Source organism: Erinaceus europaeus, chromosome 7 (genome assembly GCF_950295315.1).
Source record: "Erinaceus europaeus chromosome 7, mEriEur2.1, whole genome shotgun sequence".
In the NCBI taxonomy this organism is placed as follows: domain Eukaryota; kingdom Metazoa; phylum Chordata; class Mammalia; order Eulipotyphla; family Erinaceidae; genus Erinaceus; species Erinaceus europaeus.
In genome coordinates this window covers 1,774,096-1,790,543 of record NC_080168.1, presented here as the reverse complement: position 1 = coordinate 1,790,543, position 16,448 = coordinate 1,774,096, and the positions used below count along the sequence as shown (strand labels likewise).

General features: G+C 56.9%; 1 protein-coding gene across 3 annotated transcripts; it reads left to right on the top strand.

The window, feature by feature from the left end:
• Positions 1-6,626: 6,626 nt before the first annotated feature.
• Positions 6,627-15,722, top strand: PDCD1 (programmed cell death 1). 3 transcript variants are annotated; one of them, XM_060193625.1, is made up of 5 exons: positions 6,627-6,746; positions 13,112-13,465; positions 13,561-13,725; positions 14,834-14,868; positions 15,042-15,722. In XM_060193625.1, exons 1-5 carry the CDS (start codon positions 6,671-6,673, stop codon positions 15,273-15,275), a joined length of 864 nt encoding a protein of 287 aa, XP_060049608.1. In that variant the 5' UTR covers positions 6,627-6,670; the 3' UTR covers positions 15,276-15,722. The 3 variants fall into 3 exon arrangements, with proteins under 3 accessions (XP_060049608.1, XP_060049609.1, XP_060049607.1); XM_060193626.1 differs by having other exon boundaries at positions 6,628-6,746; positions 13,109-13,465; positions 15,045-15,722; XM_060193624.1 differs by having other exon boundaries at positions 6,628-6,746; positions 13,109-13,465.
• Positions 15,723-16,448: the final 726 nt, after the last annotated feature.

Sequence of the window (16,448 nt, the reverse complement as noted above, 5' to 3'; positions counted from 1 at the left end):
AGAGAGAAATGGAGAGAGGAGGAGAAGACAGAGAGGGGGAGAGAAAGACAGACACCTGCAGACCTGCTTCACCGCCTGTGAAGCGACTCCCCTGCAGGTGGGGAGCTGGGGGCTCAAACCAGGATCCTTACACCGGTCCTTGCACTTTGTGCCACGTGCACTTAACCTGCTGTGCTACCGCCCGACTCCCATGAATTCACCTTCTTCACCTCATCTTAGATGGAGCTTGAAGGAATCATATTAAGTGAGATAAACCAAAAGAAGAGGGGTGAAGATGGGAAGGTCTCACTCATGGACAGAAGTTGAGAAGTAAGAACAGAAGGGGAAACACAGAGCAGAAGCTAGACTGGGTTTGGTGGATTGCGCCAGAGTCAAGGACTCTGGGGGGGGGGGCTTTCAGGTCCTGGTGCTGATGGTGGAGGAGGACCTGGGCTGGAGGTGAGAGTGTTTTGCAGAAAACGGAGAAATTGACACATGGACCAACAACTGTATATACTATAGACCATCATTCCCCCAATAAATAAAAAGAATTGATTGGTATCAATTTATAAAGGTAATGGCTAAATGTGTATGCCCACAGAAGACACACGAGTACCACACGCACCTAGTGCAGACACACACTCTACACACACCGCATACTGTACACACAGAAGCACCCCACACCGGCAGACAGACCTCCGCCCACACAGACACCACCATGCACATCTGGAAATCGGCGCACACAGGAAGGAAGCTTCAGCCCTGAGGGCAGCCCATCCAACCATTGGTGCCTGTGATTAATAAGTGGTGAGATGTTTCCTTCACGTTATTAAAAAATTGGTCCTTCCACAGGGCAGCTCGCCACGCGCTCTGACTTCTCGGAAATGCTTCAAAAACAAGAGAGAGCAGAAAGTGCAGTTGCTAACACGATTAACCATTTCCTGCCCTAATGTCAGAAGTGACTCTCTGGGATGACCCTGCCTCCCCGCCTTGCCTTCCTCCCGTGAAGAACTAACGGGAAGCGAAAACTTCCCGAGGAGCTTCACCCTGAGGCCGTGGGGATCCCCTCTCCCCCACTTTCCACCCTGCGCTGTTCCACACACTCTGAGCCGAGGCGCTGCTTTGGAAAGTCGAGAACCTTCTTTTTAAATTTTTTTTAATATTTATTTATTTATTTATTCTCCCTTTTGTTGCCCTTGTTGTTTTGAGAACCTTCTCAAGTGGGGGTGGCAGCGGCCCTAGGAAGGCTGGGACACGCAGGGCCTGTAGGATGGCCTGGGGTCCACAGGTGGACGGAGCAGCCTGCCGCAGGGAGCAGACACAGCCCCCCTGGCACCCCAAGAGGGTGGGGTCTCTGTGGTAATATTAGGGTCACGGGGCCCCATTCTCAGGGTGAAAGCTGATGTCCACTCCACATGCACATGTCCTTCAAGGTTTGTCCACAGTCACCAAAAAACAGAGGCATCCAGGCAGACCTCACCAGGTGGCCAGACAGCTCTAACTATATGTCATCTCTCTCTCTGTCTGTCTCTCTCTATCTCTCTTGAACACAGGAGCCCTGGGAAATCTGCCCCCGAGATGTCCTCACCAGGCCAGCCCACTCGTGTCACATGGGAGTGGCCGTGCAGGCAGGAGTCAGAGTCAGATGGGGACCACTCTGAGGGGCCGGCGTGACCCTGCCCTGAAGTGGCAGTGAGGACCCGGGACAGGGGACCACTCAGGCAGCCAGCTGGTCAGCTGGAGCAGGACACAGAGGCCATCAAGCGACTAAGATGGCACAGCCCTGAGTGCTGACACAGGAGTGTGCAGGTGTCCTCGAAAGAGGAATAAGGACCTGGTGACTGCACAACCGCAGTGACCCACCCCCCGACCACCATGGCACTCCTCTAATGGACAGTCTTTGCACTGAGTGTCCTGGCCTGTCCCCAACAACCAGACTGGAACTGTGCTGTGTGGGCAAAACAGAAAGTGGGCATGGACGGGTGATGCAAACTGTTACTCCAGTGGGGCCCCACCAAGCCCAAGACAGTGACAGCAGAATGGAAGGGCAGGGACAAGATGGCTCCCTGCAAGTGACAGAGGCAGAGTCAGGAGGAAGACAATCCCACTCTTCCCTCCAACCAGAGAGAGTGGGGTTCTCACCCACAAATGAATGGTGTGAGGGAGAGGGACAGTGTGTGAGGGGACCGATGTGAGGAGATCTGTGTGAGGGGACCTGTGTGAGGAGACCTGTGTGAGGAGATCTGTGTGAGGAGAACTGTGTGAGGAGATCTGTGTGAGGAGACCTGTGTGAGGAGATCTGTGTGAGGAGACCTGTGTGAGGAGATCTGTGTGAGGAGATCTGTGTGAGGAGACCTGTGTGAGGGGACCTGTGTGAGGGGATAGTGTGTGAGGGGACCTGTGTGAGGGGACCTGTGTGAGGGGACTGTGTGTGAGGGGACCTGTGTGAGGAGACTGTGTGTGAGGAGACTGTGTGTGAGGGGACAGTGTGTAAGGGGACAGTGTGTGAGGGGACCTGTGTGAGGGGACAGTGTGTGAGGGGACCCTTGTGAGGAGATCTCTGTGAGGGGACCGTGTGTGAGGGGACAGTGTGTGAGGGGACCCGTGTGAGGGGACCGTGTGTGAGGAGACCTGTGTGAGGGGACAGTGTGTGAGGGGACAGTGTGTGAAGGGACCTGTGTGAGGGGACCTGTGTGAGAGGACAGTGTGTGAAAGGACCTGTGTGAGGGGACCTGTGTGAGAGGACAGTGTGTGAGGGGACCTGTATGAAGGGACCGTGTGTGAGGGGACCTGTGTGAGGGGACAGTGTGTGAGGTGACCCTTTTAAGGAGATCTGTGTGAAGGGACAGTGTGTGAGGGGACCCATGTGAGGAGATCTGTATGAGGGGACAGTGTGTGAGGAGACCTGTGTGAGGGGACCGTGTATGAGTGGACAGTGTGTGAGGGGACCCGTGTGAGGAGATCTGTGTGAGGGGACCTGTGTGAGGGGACAGTGTGTGAGGGGACAGTGTGTGAAGGGACCTGTGTGAGGGGACCTGTGTGAGAGGACAGTGTGTGAAAGGACCTGTGTGAGGGGACCTGTGTGAGAGGACAGTGTGTGAGGGGACCTGTATGAAGGGACCGTGTGTGAGGGGACCTGTGTGAGGGGACAGTGTGTGAGGTGACCCTTTTAAGGAGATCTGTGTGAAGGGACAGTGTGTGAGGGGACCCATGTGAGGAGATCTGTATGAGGGGACAGTGTGTGAGGAGACCTGTGTGAGGGGACCGTGTATGAGTGGACAGTGTGTGAGGGGACCCGTGTGAGGAGATCTGTGTGAGGGGACCTGTGTGAGGGGACAGTGTGTGAGGGGACCCGTGTGAGATCTGTGTGAGGGGACCTGTGTGAGGGGACAGTGTGTGAGGGGACCCGTGTGAGAAGATCTGTGTGAGAGGACAGTGTGTGAGGGGACTGTGTGTGAGGGGACCTGTGTGAGGGGACAGTGTGTGAGGAGATCTGTGTGAGGAGATCTGTGTGTGGGGACCTGTGTGAGGGGACAGTGGGTGAGGGGACAGTGTGTGAGGAGACCTGTGTGAGGGGATAATGTGTCAGGGGATAGTCAATGAGGCAATGGCATCTGATATGACAGTGTTTGGCAGTTTTTCTTTGTGTTATTTTATTTTTAATAGGGATACAGCGAGAAAGAAGGGGGGCTCTGAAGCCTCCCTCAATGTAGTGGGTCTGTGCTGGAACTTGAGTGTCACAGGGCACACAGCACACTACCCAGGTGAGCTCCCAGCCCAATGCTGTGAGGTTCGCTGTGCTGTGCAGTCCCCAAGGCCCTCTCCCCTATCCCCAGGGTAGTGGGCTCCACTGTGCTTCCCCACCCTCCACTCTCTGCAGCCCCATCTGCCAACATCTGAGACCCATCATGGGGGCCACAAGGGGAGGGAGGGCTGTCAGGGGGCCTGTTGGTGGTAGAAGGACACCCTGGGAGCATCCCCCACAGCCCTTGGGGACACATGCAGGGATGGGATGCAGGTGACCTTGGCCTTAGCCCCTGGGCAGGAGAATCCCTTCCTGACCCCCAGTCCCTTGGGCCTTCCACCCCCAACGCCCCACAGGCCACCCAGGCTCCCCAGGCCCCCATGCCCCCCCAGCCCTCCTGACCCCCCATGTTCCCCAGTTCCCCTGACCTCCCTGACCCCTGACTCCCTGACACTCTGTGTTCCCCTATGTCCCCCTGACCCCCTATAGCCCCCTGTCCACCCAAGACCTCCAAGCCTCCCTGACCCCCAGGTCCCCGGGGCACCCCATCCCCAGCTCCTGGCCCGCTGCCCGCCCCCCGCCACCCCCCACCTCTGCCTGCCGCCTTTGTTCTGAGCCAGCCTCCCCCGCGCACCAGAGCGTTTGATGCTCTGCTTTTTCCACCGTGGCTTCTATGTGCCTCCAGCGCGCAGCTGTGACAGTTTCTGTCTCCTGTCTCGGCTCCCCGAGGCCCCACACGCCCAGCGCTAATATATCAGTAACCTCATCTTTCCTGTTTGCAGTTTTCAGCAAAATGCCAAAACCGCCTCATTCTCCAGTCAGGGCTGAGCCCGGGGCCAGCACGAAGGGGAAGCCCCCAGAATCAGGAGGCTGTGGTGGAATTGGAACCCCCGTGCCCCCGCCCCAGCTGGCTGGACCTCTCAACACCTGGTCTGCCAAGCCCAGGGAAGGCCAGGCTCCAGGTCCAGGGGTGAGCCCCAAGTCCAGCTGGCACCTGACCCCTGCTGCCCACCTCCTCTGCCCAGTGCTGTTGAGTGATTCCTGATGCCTAGTGTCCACTGCCCACACCTGATGCCCATAGCCCTCAGCCCGTGCCTGCTGTCCATGTCTGTGTGTCCTGTGCCCACTGCCCACACCTGATGCCCATAGCCCTCAGCCCATGCTTGCTGTCCATGTCTGTGTATCCTGTGCCCACTGCCCACACCTGATGCCCATAGCCCTCAGCCCGTGCCTGCTGTCCATGTCTGTGTGTCCTGTGCCCACTGCCCACACCTGATGCCCATAGCCCTCAGCCCATGCCTGCTTTCCATGTCTGTGTATCCTGTGCCCACTGCCCACACCTGATGCCCATAGCCCTCAGCCCGTGCCTGCTGTCCATGTCTGTGTGTCCTGTGCCCACTGCCCACACCTGATGCCCATAGCCCTCAGCCCGTGCCTGCTGTCCATGTCTGTGTGTCCTGTGCCCACTGCCCACACCTGATGCCCATAGCCCTCAGCCCATGCCTGCTGTCCATGTCTGTGTGTCCTGTGCCCACTGCCCACACCTGATGCCCATAGCCATCAGCCCGTGCCTGCTGTCCATGTCTGTGTGTCCTGTGCCCACTGCCCACACCTGATGCCCATAGCCCTCAGCCCATGCCTGCTGTCCATGTCTGTGTGTCCTGTGCCCACTGCCCACACCTGATGCCCATAGCCCTCAGCCCATGCCTGCTGTCCATGTCTGTGTGTCCTGTGCCCACTGCCCACACCTGATGCCCATAGCCCTCAGACCATGCCTGCCATCTACCTAATGCCCACTGACTGGCCCCTGATGCCCAGTGTCCACTGCCCGCTGTTCACAGGGTGACCAGAGACTCTGCCTGCTGCAGTGAAGGTGGAAGGGCTCAGAGGCTATGCCCATGGGAGCTGGGGTAGGCAAGGTGGTCAGGGACTGAGCCCCCAGAGGATGAGTCCCCACTGACGGGGTGGCTGGGAGAGGGTAAGGGAGCAGACCCTGTACCCCACCCTGTCAGGAGAGGCAGCAGCCCATCCCCTCTATTTGCTGGTCTGTTCCTATCTCTCCCACTTTCCCTTCTCCAGCTGTGTCTATCTCTGTGTCTCTCTGTATATTTCTCTCTCCCTCCCTATCCCCCTCTTCTGTCTATATCTCTCTTCTCCTTCTGTGTCTGTCTGTCCTTGTCCATGTCCATCTCTCCCTTCTCCCCATCTCCATCACTCTGTCTTTCTCCCCATCTCTCTCCTAGTCCCTCTGCCTTTGTCTCTCTCCATCTCTGTCTCTATTTTCTTCTCTCTTTCTCTCTCTCTCTCTTTTTTTTTTTTTTTTTTTTTGCCTCCAGGATTATCGATGGAGCTTGGTGCCTTCACTACAAATCCACTGCTCCTCGAGGCCAGTTTTTTTCCATGCTGCTGTTGTTGCTGTTGTTGGATAGGACAGAGAGAGGAGGGGGGAGAGAGAGGAGGAAAGACAGACACCTGCAGACCTGCTTCACCACTTGCGAAGCAACCCCCTGCAGGTGGGAAGCTGGGGGCTCGAACCGGGATCCTTGCTTAGGTCCTTGCACTTTGTACTATTTGCATTTAAGCCAGTGAGCTGCCACCTGGCCACTCTCTGTCTCTTTTTCTGTCTTCTCTCTGTCTCTCTCTGTTTTTGTCTCTGTTTCCACCTCTGCCCTCTCCCTGCCATCTTTTCTCTCCCCTCTCTCCATCCATCACTCCAAGTCTCTCTCCCCACCCCTTCTCTCCCCAGCTCTGTCTCCCCACGTCTAGCTACCCGGCTGTCTCTAGCTGTCAGGCACCCTCTCCTGGCTTTCCACCCCTCCTCTCCAGGAGGAGGAAGAGAAGGCGGGGCGGGGCGGGCCCCCACCTGACCCTGTCAGTTTCCTTTCCTCTTCTCACTTCTCTTGCTTCTGCCTGGGGAGGCTGCCAGGCAGGCGTGGGCCTCGGGGAATGGGGGCCCCATGGGCACCCCGGCCACTGCTCTGGGCCGTGCTGCTGCTGGGCTGGTGGCCAGAAGGGCTCCTAGGTACGTGGGGTGGGTGGACGGATGATGTGGGAGAGGGATGAACAGGTGGGGTCAGGGTGGGTGGCGTGGAGTGGAGGTGGACATGGGGGTCGGGGGTGGATGATGTGGGGTCGGGGTGGACATGTGGTCGGGACAGGCCTTGAGTAGGGAGGGGACCCACAGTGAGGTCAGGTAGGGTGCTTCATTGCTCAGCGGCTGACACCCCCGACAGACGTGTCTCTCCACTGCACTCTGTGACCACTCTTCTTGGGCCTCTGGGAAGAGGGGCCTAGGGGGACCAGATGGCCAGAGCCCCAGAGTCTGCCACTGCAGGGAGGGAGACAGAAGCTCAGGTGTGAAGAGACAGATAGACAGGCAGATGCCACTCTTCGTGTGAGGGGACAGTCCTTTCTCTCTGGGTAGACATGGATGGACAGGCCGCTCTCAGGATGTGGGGATGGACAGACAGGTGCTGTTGTCTGTGTGAGGGGACAGACAGACAGACAGACGCTGCTCTCAGGGTAGACATGGATGGACAGACTGCTCTCAGGATGTGGGGATGGACAGACAGGTGCTGTTGTCTTTGTGAGGGGACAGACAGACAGACAGACGCTGCTCTCGGGGTAGAGATGGATGGACAGACTGCTCTCAGGATGTGGAGGTGGACAGACAAATGCTGTTGTCTGTGTGAGGGGACAGACAGACAGACGCTGCTCTCATGGCAGAGACAGATGGACAGACTGCTCTCAGGATGTGAAGGTGGACAGACAAATGCTGTTGTCTGTGTGATGGGACAGACAGACAGACAGACACTGCTCTCAGGGTAGACATGGATGGACAGACTGCTCTCAGGATGTGGGGATGGACAGACAGGTGCTGTTGTCTTTGTGAGGCGACAGACAGACAGACAGACAGACACTGCTCTCGGGGTAGAGATGGATGGACAGACTGCTCTCAGGATGTGGAGGTGGACAGACAAATGCTGTTGTCTGTGTGAGGGGACAGACAGACAGACGCTGCTCTCAGGGTAGAGACAGATAGACAGACTGCTCTCAGGATGTGGAGGTGGACAGACAAATGCTGTTGTCCGTGTGAGGGGGCAGACAGACAGACAGACAGACACTGCTCTCAGGGTAGAGACGGATGGACAGACTACTCTCAGGATGTGGGGGTAGACAGACAAATGCTGTTGTCTGTGTGAGGGGACAGACAGACAGACGCTGCTCTCAGGGTAGAGACGGATGGACAGAGTGCTCTCAGGATGTGGAGGTGGACAGACAAATGCTGTTGTCTGTGTGAGGGGACAGACAGACAGACGCTGCTCTCATGGCAGAGACAGATGGACAGACTGCTCTCAGGATGTGAAGGTGGACAGACAAATGCTGTTGTCTGTGTGAGGGGACAGACAGACAGACGCTGCTCTCAGGGTAGAGATGGATGGACAGACTGCTCTCAGGATGTGGAGGTGGACAGACAAATGCTGTTGTCTGTGTGAGGGGACAGACAGACAGACAGACAGACACTGCTCTCAGGGTAGACATGGATGGACAGAGTGCTCTCAGGATGTGGAGGTGGACAGACAAATGCTGTTGTCTGTGTGAGGGGACAGACAGACAGACAGACAGACACTGCTCTCAGGGTAGACATGGATGGACAGACTGCTCTCAGGATGTGGAGGTGGACAGACAAATGCTGTTGTCTGTGTGAGGGGACAGACAGACAGACGCTGCTCTCAGGGTAGAGACGGATGGACAGACTACTCTCAGGATGTGGGGGTAGACAGACAAATGCTGTTGTCTGTGTGAGGGGACAGACAGACAGATGCTGCTCTCATGGCAGAGACAGATGGACAGACTGCTCTCAGGATGTGGAGGTGGACAGACAAATGCTGTTGTCTGTGTGATGGGACAGACAGACAGACAGACAGACACTGCTCTCAGGGTAGAGACGGATGGACAGACTGCTCTCAGGATGTGGGGGTAGACAGACAAATGCTGTTGTCTGTGTGAGGGGACAGACAGACAGACGCTGCTCTCAGGGTAGAGACAGATGGACAGACTGCTCTCAGGATGTGAAGGTGGACAAATGCTGTTGTCTGTGTGAGGGGACAGACAGACAGACACTGCTCTCGGGGTAGAGATGGATGGACAGACTGCTCTCAGGATGTGGAGGTGGACAGACAAATGCTGTTGTCTGTGTGAGGGGACAGACAGACAGACGCTGCTCTCATGGCAGAGACAGATGGACAGACTGCTCTCAGGATGTGAAGGTGGACAGACAAATGCTGTTGTCTGTGTGAGGGGACAGACAGACATACAGACACTGCTCTCAGGGTAGACATGGATGGACAGACTGCTCTCAGGATGTGGAGGCGGACAGACAAATGCTGTTGTCTGTGTGAGGGGACAGACAGACAGACACTGCTCTCAGGGTAGAGACAGATGGACAGACTACTCTCAGGATGTGGGGGTAGACAGACAAATGCTGTTGTCTGTGTGAGGGGACAGACAGACAGATGCTGCTCTCAGGGTAGAGACAGATGGACAGACTGCTCTCAGGATGTGGAGGCGGACAGACAAATGCTGTTGTCTGTGTGATGGGACAGACAGACAGACAGACAGACACTGCTCTCAGGGTAGAGACGGATGGACAGACTGCTCTCAGGATGTGGGGGTAGACAGACAAATGCTGTTGTCTGTGTGAGGGGACAGACAGTCAGACAGACGCTGCTCTCAGGGTAGAGACGGATGGACAGAGTGCTCTCAGGATGTGGAGGTGGACAGACAAATGCTGTTGTCTGTGTGAGGGGACAGACAGACAGACGCTGCTCTCAGGGTAGAGATGGATGGACAGACTGCTCTCAGGATGTGGAGGTGGACAGACAAATGCTGTTGTCTGTGTGAGGGGACAGACAGACAGACAGACAGACACTGCTCTCAGGGTAGACATGGATGGACAGAGTGCTCTCAGGATGTGGAGGTGGACAGACAAATGCTGTTGTCTGTGTGAGGGGACAGACAGACAGACAGACAGACACAGCTCTCAGGGTAGACATGGATGGACAGACTGCTCTCAGGATGTGGAGGTGGACAGACAAATGCTGTTGTCTGTGTGAGGGGACAGACAGACAGACGCTGCTCTCAGGGTAGAGACGGATGGACAGACTACTCTCAGGATGTGGGGGTAGACAGACAAATGCTGTTGTCTGTGTGAGGGGACAGACAGACAGATGCTGCTCTCATGGCAGAGACAGATGGACAGACTGCTCTCAGGATGTGGAGGTGGACAGACAAATGCTGTTGTCTGTGTGATGGGACAGACAGACAGACAGACAGACACTGCTCTCAGGGTAGAGACGGATGGACAGACTGCTCTCAGGATGTGGGGGTAGACAGACAAATGCTGTTGTCTGTGTGAGGGGACAGACAGACAGACGCTGCTCTCAGGGTAGAGACGGATGGACAGACTGCTCTCAGGATGTGAAGGTGGACAAATGCTGTTGTCTGTGTGAGGGGACAGACAGACAGACACTGCTCTCGGGGTAGAGATGGATGGACAGACTGCTCTCAGGATGTGGAGGTGGACAGACAAATGCTGTTGTCTGTGTGAGGGGACAGACAGACAGACGCTGCTCTCATGGCAGAGACAGATGGACAGACTGCTCTCAGGATGTGAAGGTGGACAGACAAATGCTGTTGTCTGTGTGAGGGGACAGACAGACATACAGACACTGCTCTCAGGGTAGACATGGATGGACAGACTGCTCTCAGGATGTGGAGGCGGACAGACAAATGCTGTTGTCTGTGTGAGGGGACAGACAGACAGACACTGCTCTCAGGGTAGAGACAGATGGACAGACTACTCTCAGGATGTGGGGGTAGACAGACAAATGCTGTTGTCTGTGTGAGGGGACAGACAGACAGATGCTGCTCTCAGGGTAGAGACAGATGGACAGACTGCTCTCAGGATGTGGAGGCGGACAGACAAATGCTGTTGTCTGTGTGATGGGACAGACAGACAGACAGACAGACACTGCTCTCAGGGTAGAGACGGATGGACAGACTGCTCTCAGGATGTGGGGGTAGACAGACAAATGCTGTTGTCTGTGTGAGGGGACAGACAGTCAGACAGACGCTGCTCTCAGGGTAGAGACGGATGGACAGAGTGCTCTCAGGATGTGAGGGTGGACAGACAAATGCTGTTGTCTGTGTGAGGGGACAGACAGACAGACGCTGCTCTCAGGGTAGAGACAGATAGACAGACTGCTCTCAGGATGTGGAGGTAGACAGACAAATGCTGTTGTCTGTGTGAGGGGACAGACAGACAGACAGACAGACACTGCTCTCATGGCAGAGACAGATGGACAGACTGCTCTCAGGATGTGAAGGTGGACAGACAAATGCTGTTGTCTGTGTGAGGGGACAGACAGACAGACAGACACTGCTCTCAGGGTAGAGACAGATGGACAGACTGCTCTCAGGATGTGGAGGTGGACAGACAAATGCTGTTGTCTGTGTGAGGGGACAGACAGACAGACAGACCGACACTGCTCTCAGGGCAGAGACGGATGGACAGACTGCTCTCAGGATGTGGGGGCAGACAGACAGGTGCTGTTGTCTCTCAGAAGCACCCCATCCCCTACTCCCCACATTCTGTCCTCTGTGGGGGCCCTTGGTCAGAGCCATTGGGGAGGACGACTCTGCTGTCCTCACCCCCATGTGTCTAGTGGACACCTGCATGCAGTCAGGCAAGGCCGGGGAAGGTAGACATTCCTGTGGGGCAGGGACGAGGCTGACACCTCCCTGGGCTCATCCCTCTGTCCACACACCCCAAGTGCTCTCAGCCTCCACTCAGGGGCCTGCCTGGGATGGGTTTCCCTCACAGAAATCAGCTGCCCCTCAGCAAATCCACTCCGATAAGCTAGGGCACTCAGGATGGAGGGGAGGTCTCAGGAAGGAGGCAGAGACAGGAATGTTGTGAGGGAGACTGGCCAGGGTCCGAGAAAAGCCCCAGAACTCTCAGTCTCTTCCTTGAAGGGTCCAGTCATGGCATCCTCTTGAAAAGAATTCCAAGAGATTCCCGTGAAGATTTCCCATGTGCAAAGTTCTTATTTTTACTATCAGGATGTAAAGTACAGAAGTGATTTTTTTATTGGGGGGATTAATGGTTTAGTGTAAATACAGTTGTTGGCACATGTGTAAAATTTCTCAAGTTTCCTACAAAACACCTCCTCTCCCCCCCAGTCTAGGTCCTCCTCCACCATCAGCACCAGGATCTGAAAGCCCCCCCCCCCCCGCACCAGTCCTTTCCTCTGGTGCAATACACCAAACCCAGTCCACGTTCTGCTTAGTGTCTCCCTTTCTGTTCTTATTTCTCTCCTTCTGTCCATGAGTGAAATCATCTCATCTTCATCCTTCTCTTCCTGGCTGATCTCACTTCACATGATTCCTTCAAGCTCCATCCAAGATGAGGTGAAGGTGACTTCATCATTTTTAATAGCTGAGTAGTATTCCATTGTGTATCTAGACCACAGCTTGCTCAGCCACTCATCTGTTGTTGGACACCTGGGTTGCTTCCAGGTTTTGGCTATTACAAATTGTGCTGCTGTGAACACAGGTGCACACAGATCTTTTTAGGTGGATGTGTTTGGTTCCTTAGGATCTATTCCCCAGGAGAGGGGTAGCTGGGTCACAGAACAGATCCATTTCTAGCCTGTAGAAGTGATATTTAATGTGCAGAAATACAAAGACAGATCATGGGAACAGGAGCCTCCTCCCCAGAAAAAGTGGTCATCCTAGCCCTGCCCAGGCACCCTCTTCACACCCTTATCCTCATCCCACATGGGCCTGTTCTCATGGGTCCTCCTCAAGCACCTGCCTGTCCACAGCCTCCTAGGAGTAAGCAATACCTTCTCATTAGGGGGTTCAGGGGAGATTGGTCTGAGGGCCTGCAAACAACAGGGTTCCCCGGGGGCTTTGTGGGGATCTGAGGAAGTGTATGTGTCACCCAGGAGGGGAGGCTTTCCCAGGTGAGGGGATGGGACGCATTCACTGGGGTCTTGAACTGTCAGACCTGGCAGAGTGTGTTGGGACCACAGCTGCCCTCATCGACATCCTCAGGAAGGTGGGTCTCTGCGCCTCTGGGCTCTGGAGAGGGTGTGTTTGGGGTCCTGGTGAGAGAATTTGGAGGTTCTGATGAGGATCTCTGAGGACAGCCCTAGAGTGGCAGCCTGAGCCCCTGGGCCCAGAGGTCACATCACGCAGTCTGCACCCCCGCTACCCACTCCCCTCCTGAGCCTGGCATAGGCTCTCGTGGGCAGCACAGGGACCTGGCCTACTCCTCAGGGGGCACACACACTCAGGCCACTCTCTCCCCCACCCCAGCAGTGTCACCCCACAGGCCCTGCGGCACCCCCAACATCTCACAGTCGCGGCTCTCCGTGCCTGAGGGGGGCACCGTCCGCCTGAACTGTAGCTTCCCCTGCGAACCCGGGAACCTGCATCTCAACTGGTACCGCCTGGAGCCCGGTAACCAGACCAAGCTGGCCTCCTTCCCCAGGGACGCCAGCCCGCTGGACCCCCACTTCAATATCTCCCAGCTGCCTAACAGACCCACCTTCCTCATCAGCCTGGAGGGCGCCCGGCGCAACCACAGCGGTGTCTACCTCTGTGGGTTCATCCACCTATCCCCCAGGGTAATGGGGGTCACTGAGAGCCCCCGCATAGAGCTCACGGTAACAGGTGCGGCCTGGTGATGGGGAAGCCCCAGGAGGGGGCCTCAGGTGGGGTGGGTGGGGCAGGCGACTGACCCCCGAGGCCCATCCCCTGTCTTCCAGAGAGAGTGGAGGCAACACCCGCAGAGCACCCTTCACCCTCACCCACGCCCAGGCCAGCCGGCCACTCCCAGGCCCTTGTGGCTGGTGTGTCAAGTGTCCTGGGTGCCGTGTTGGTGCTGGTGCTGGCCTGGGTGCTGGTTGCCGTGCTCCCTGCTGCCCCTCGAGGTAAGGCCTCTCAGCCCGCTGCCCCTTCCTCCCTCTGCACCCTGCAAGGAGGACCCCAGGGAGCGGCTAAGAGGGTGTTTCAGGTCTGGTGTTCTGATCCCTTTTTCTGTGCCCTCAGTATCTAGGGAATTGAGTTCTGATCCCTATTACCATGAGGGAGTGAGTTCTGGGGCTGTTTTCTTTTCTTTCTTTCTTCTTTTCTTTATTTATTGGGGGGGAGGGGTTAATGGTTTACAGTCAACAGTAAATACAGTTGTTGGTCCATGTGTCACATTTCTCAGTTTCCTGCAAAACACTCTCAACCCCAGCCTAGGACCTCCTGCATCAGGCACCAGGCCTGGACCTCTCACCCCCCACCCAGATGAGTTCTTTACCAAACCCAGTCCCAGCTCTGCTTTGTATTTCTCCTTCCTATTTTTATTTCTCAGCTTCTCTGCTCTGTGTTTCCCCTTCTGTTCTTATTTCTCAACTTCAGTCCATGAGTGAGATCACCTCATCTTCATCCTTCTCTTTCTGCCTCATCTCACTTGATTTTTTTCTTCTTCTTCTTCTTCTTATTTATTTTTATTGTCACTAGGGTTATCTCTGGGGCTCAGTGCTGACACTACAAATCCACCATGCCCAGCAGACATTTTTCCTTTTTTTTTTCCCCTATTTTATTGAACAGGACAAAACTGAGAGTGGAGGGAGAGACAGAGAGACAACTGCAGACCTGCTTCACTGCTCATGAAGCTTCTCCCCTGCAGGTGGGGGTTGGGGGCTCAAACCCCATCCACTCAACCAGGTGTACCACTGATGCTGCTTTATGTCCTCAGCATCTGGGGGAGTGAGTTCTGACCCCATTCTCCTGGCGCCCCTGAGTATGACCACACTGAGACACACATGGCTGTTCAGGAGAGCTGCTCCCAGCGTCACCAGCTCTGTCTGCTGTGAGGGTGCCCCCATGGCACTGGGTTGTCACACAGGAGTACACATACACACAGCTGGCAGCCCAGGGGACCTGGGCAAAGCGGGACAGACACTATAGAGTGGGGGAGGGGTGGCCTGGGGTCCAGGACAGGGGACACTGGACCTGGGGACCCCTGACCACAAGTGTCCTTCTCCATAGGAATCTGTGTCACCAGGAGGCAGGACAGTGCCCAGGTGAGTCCACCCTCCATGACCATTGGCTGGGGGCCAGCCCCGGGGCAAGGATCTTGGGCAGCCATGCCTGTCTCCATGTGGGTGGTGGGGACACGGGAGGGGGGGGGAGTGGCACAGGGGGGAGGGGCCTGGGGCAGGTAGGAACAGAGGATACTGACCGTCTGGTCCCCCAGAAGGAAGCGCCCCCGAGCCCTGGCATGAACACTGTGGACTATGGGCAGCTGGACTTTGAGTGGAGAGAGAAGACGCCAGAACCCCCCACCCCCTGCGCCCCGGAGCCCACTGAGTATGCCACCATCGTCTTCCCAGGCCCCAGCTCCCTCAGCAGAGGGAGTGCAGGAGCCCCAGGCCCGAGCCCCGAGGATGGACAGTGTTCCCTGGATGGACGGCGCTCCTGGCCCCTTTGACCCCTCAGCTCATCCAGAAGGAGGGCACACAGGAGGGAGCTCTGCGGGGCTGCCCTGAGCAGGTGCTGTGCCCATAGGGCCTCCTCAGACTGGGTGCCAGGCTCAGGTCCTGCTGCAGATTCAAGTACACCTACAGACACCTCACGTACACCGGCAGGGCCCAGGCTCATGGGGTACACAGGAGGTGCCGGGCTGTGCTCCCCAGATACAGACACAGGAGAAACCGAGGCAGCCCAGGGCTGGGACTCAGCCACCCCTGCATGGAGGCCCCCCCCACGCCCAGGTGCCAGCCGTGGGGTCTCCTGCTGCTAGTGCCCCCTCTCAGTGCAATTAAGACCTGGCTGGCTGGGTCCTCACCGGATTCCTGCTGGGCTGGGTGTCTGCCCTGTGGGGCTTCTCAAGGCCCTGGTCCCGCGCATGGTGACTGAATTAAACAGTGACATGGTTCGGAAATGTCTCCTGCAGGGGCTCCCCCGCCCTGTGTCACCTCTCCTGGGACAGCAGGGAGAGTGGTGTCCACAGTGGCAGCCTGGTCCCCCTGGTCGCTGCCGGGTGAGCAGGTGGAGGACAGGCCCAAGTGGAGCTCAGCCCAGCTCTGCCCCCATGCCAGCCCCAGCTAGGTGGGCGGATGACACCCCACTCCCGAGTCAGCACTCTGGGCCCTTCCCGGCAGCCCGTCCTCCCGCCCGCTCACTGTTTCCGTCCCACTCCGGCTTGCCCCACCCGCCCACACCACAGCGCTGGCAGCCCCTGCAGGGGGGACGGGGGCATGGGACGAGGGTGTCCCCAGTTCCTCCTGGCCCTGAGCCAAACCAGACCCCCAAAGCCTGCCCTGACTCCCCCTCCTTCTCATCCTCCTCCCACGTCCACTCATTTCTCCCCACCCCCCTCCTCGACTCTGCCCACCTCTGCCCACCTCTCCCTCGCCCCTGCCCATCTCTCCCTCACCTCTGCCCACCTCTCCCTCACCTTTGCCCACCAGGTCCCAGCCTGCAGAGCTGGGCTGGGCAGGCACCACACCCTGGGCACGGGAAGGGCCGTCATGCCAGCTCTACCTAGAAACCCAAGGTCAGCTTGGTATCAGAGGGGATAGCCAGAGGAGCCCCTCTCTCACCACACAAGGTTGCTGTGGGGCCTTGAGGTACTGATGTGGGGGCCTCTGGGGAGGCTGCA

Coding starts and splice junctions, on each gene's coding strand:
- PDCD1 (XM_060193624.1), top strand. CDS start 6,671: ATGGGGGCCCCATGGGCACCCCGGCCACTGCTCTGGGCCGTGCTGCTG. Junction 13,466..13,560: donor CATAGAGCTCACGGTAACAG/GTGCGGCCTGGT, acceptor CCTGTCTTCCAG/AGAGAGTGGAGGCAACACCC. Junction 13,726..14,833: donor GCTCCCTGCTGCCCCTCGAG/GTAAGGCCTCTC, acceptor CCTTCTCCATAG/GAATCTGTGTCACCAGGAGG.